This window comes from Galeopterus variegatus, unplaced genomic scaffold (genome assembly GCF_000696425.1).
Source record: "Galeopterus variegatus unplaced genomic scaffold, G_variegatus-3.0.2 Scaffold454, whole genome shotgun sequence".
Classification (NCBI taxonomy): domain Eukaryota; kingdom Metazoa; phylum Chordata; class Mammalia; order Dermoptera; family Cynocephalidae; genus Galeopterus; species Galeopterus variegatus.
In genome coordinates, this window is record NW_007726565.1 from 442519 (window position 1) to 444536 (window position 2018).

General features: G+C 64.7%; 1 protein-coding gene across 1 annotated transcript in view; it reads left to right on the forward strand.

The window, feature by feature from the left end:
• Positions 1–225: 225 nt before the first annotated feature.
• The window catches only part of IL17REL (interleukin 17 receptor E-like), a 5707-nt gene continuing 3914 nt past the window's right edge, over positions 226–2018 (forward strand). The window contains exons 1-4 of the mRNA XM_008568966.1: positions 226–334; positions 785–894; positions 1079–1193; positions 1726–1865. Coding sequence (XP_008567188.1) covers positions 226–334; positions 785–894; positions 1079–1193; positions 1726–1865 — 474 coding nt within the window. The remainder of the gene's footprint in view (positions 335–784; positions 895–1078; positions 1194–1725; positions 1866–2018) is intronic.

Here is a 2018-nt window from a genome sequence, read left to right on the forward strand (position 1 = left end):
GCTCAGGGGTGGGCCTAACACTCACTGGGTGGCTGGTTCTCAGATTCTGTTAGGGCCAGACAGTGAGGACCCCTCCCCAACCGTGCCACCCCAGGGCTCTCCCCTCTTGCCGGACCAATGACAAAGCCTTTCCCAGGCACCAGGGAATCAATCCCATGGCCTCACCCTCCTTCTACGTCCCCAGGGAACATTTTCAACAGCTTCTGCCGGCCACCCCCCACGTCCATGTCCAAGTCTGTCTTGGATGCCCTGACGCTCTCCACCGCCATGAAGTGTGCCCCCCAGGATGGCTGCTCACTACTCTTGCTCGTGCATGCCTCTGTCAAGTTGCTTGGTAAGGCAGCCTCTTGGGAGGCCAGCCCTGGCCATTGAACTGAGATAGTGGTGACACCCAAAAGGTCGAGCAGTGGAACCAGGGCTCCTTAGTCCTCACCAAGGCCGGGGGGGCGTTGGGGGCGGGGGGGGGGACACTGCTGACTGCGCTTCACAGGGAGGAGGCCAAGGAAGAGGCCGCTTCACATGGCCACATGGCCTCGGGGGGAGCCCATCCCAGCCCTGCTCTGATACACCTGCTGGCCCATCCCTTCACCCAGAGAGCGTGCGGGGCCTGGAGGTCTGCTCCATGAGCCTGGACACCCAGGGGGCGGGAGGGGGGGGGACACTGCTGACTGCGCTTCACAGGGAGGAGGCCAAGGAAGAGGCCGCTTCACATGGCCACATGGCCTCGGGGGGAGCCCATCCCAGCCCTGCTCTGATACACCTGCTGGCCCATCCCTTCACCCAGAGAGCGTGCGGGGCCTGGAGGTCTGCTCCATGAGCCTGGACACCCAGGAGACGCAGTGTCAGAGCGTGCGGGTCTCCAGGGCCTCCCGCCTGCGGCAGGTGGGGCGGCAGGTGAGCAAGGGCCCAATCTGGACCTGCCAGCCCATCTTGGGGCCCTGCCATCAAAGTCCTGAGAAATGGACTCCTCTTCTCTTGGGTCCCCAAGCCCTGGGCTCCGGCCATGCAGGCAGAGCTGGCCAGGGGTGGGTGGGCAGTGGTTTCAGGGTCCACCCAGCTCACACCTGCACCTGCCCAGCTCCAGGTGCACTTCGACTGCTTTGAGGTGAGCATGGCCCAGCACCTCTACATCACCCTGAGGACTATCCCCCACTTCTGCGGGGTCCAGCTGGACCAGCAGTACCACGTGGAAGGTGGGAGCCTGTGGGCGGGCCTGAGCACAGCTCTCTAGGGACTGGCTTGGGGTGGAACTTGTTTGGGGTGGGACTGGCTTGGAGTGGGACTTACCTAAGGTGGGCCAGGCCCCATGCTGGACAGCTCCCGGCGAGGGCTCTTGGCTTAATTCGGGGTCACCGCCTCTCTGGAGAGGAGGTACTTGCAGAGACCCAGCTAGGGGGACTGCCGTTGGGGGCAGAGCCGCTGGGCCCATCTGTGCCTCTGTCATTGCAGACTGCAGAGACGAGGACGTGAGGAGGAACGTGCCTGACTGCTTTGGTAAGTGGCCCTCATCAGCCGGGACCATACCCTCACTGTCCTGGGAAGTACGCTGCTGCACGTCCAGACTTCCTGTCCCTCTGGGGTCTTCTCCCCCACTTGGGAAATCCTGATGGTGTCTCAGGTGGGCGACCAAGCAGGGGTCACTACCTCGGGACTCTCAGGACACACGGAGCCCTGTGTCTGTGACCGCTGGACCCAATGTGGTCCCCACTCGCTGCTCTCCTACAGCCAGGAAGCTCAGCTACTGGGTGGACCGCAGGAGCAAGGCCATTCTGGTGCAGGTGCCCGACGCCCCCGGGAGTCCCGACTACTACGTGCGGCTCTGCCTCAGGTGGTTCACCTGCGAGGACGCCGGCGACCCGGTGCAGGTGAGCCTCTTCCCCACCCAGCCTGCGCCCCCCGCCCACGTCCCGCCACCACACCAGGCCCATATCCACCCGCCCAGGTCACCCGCTCACCTCCTTGCTCCAGACCAGGACCCGGCCCCGCCCACCAAGACCACGCCCCAGGGCCCCGCCCCG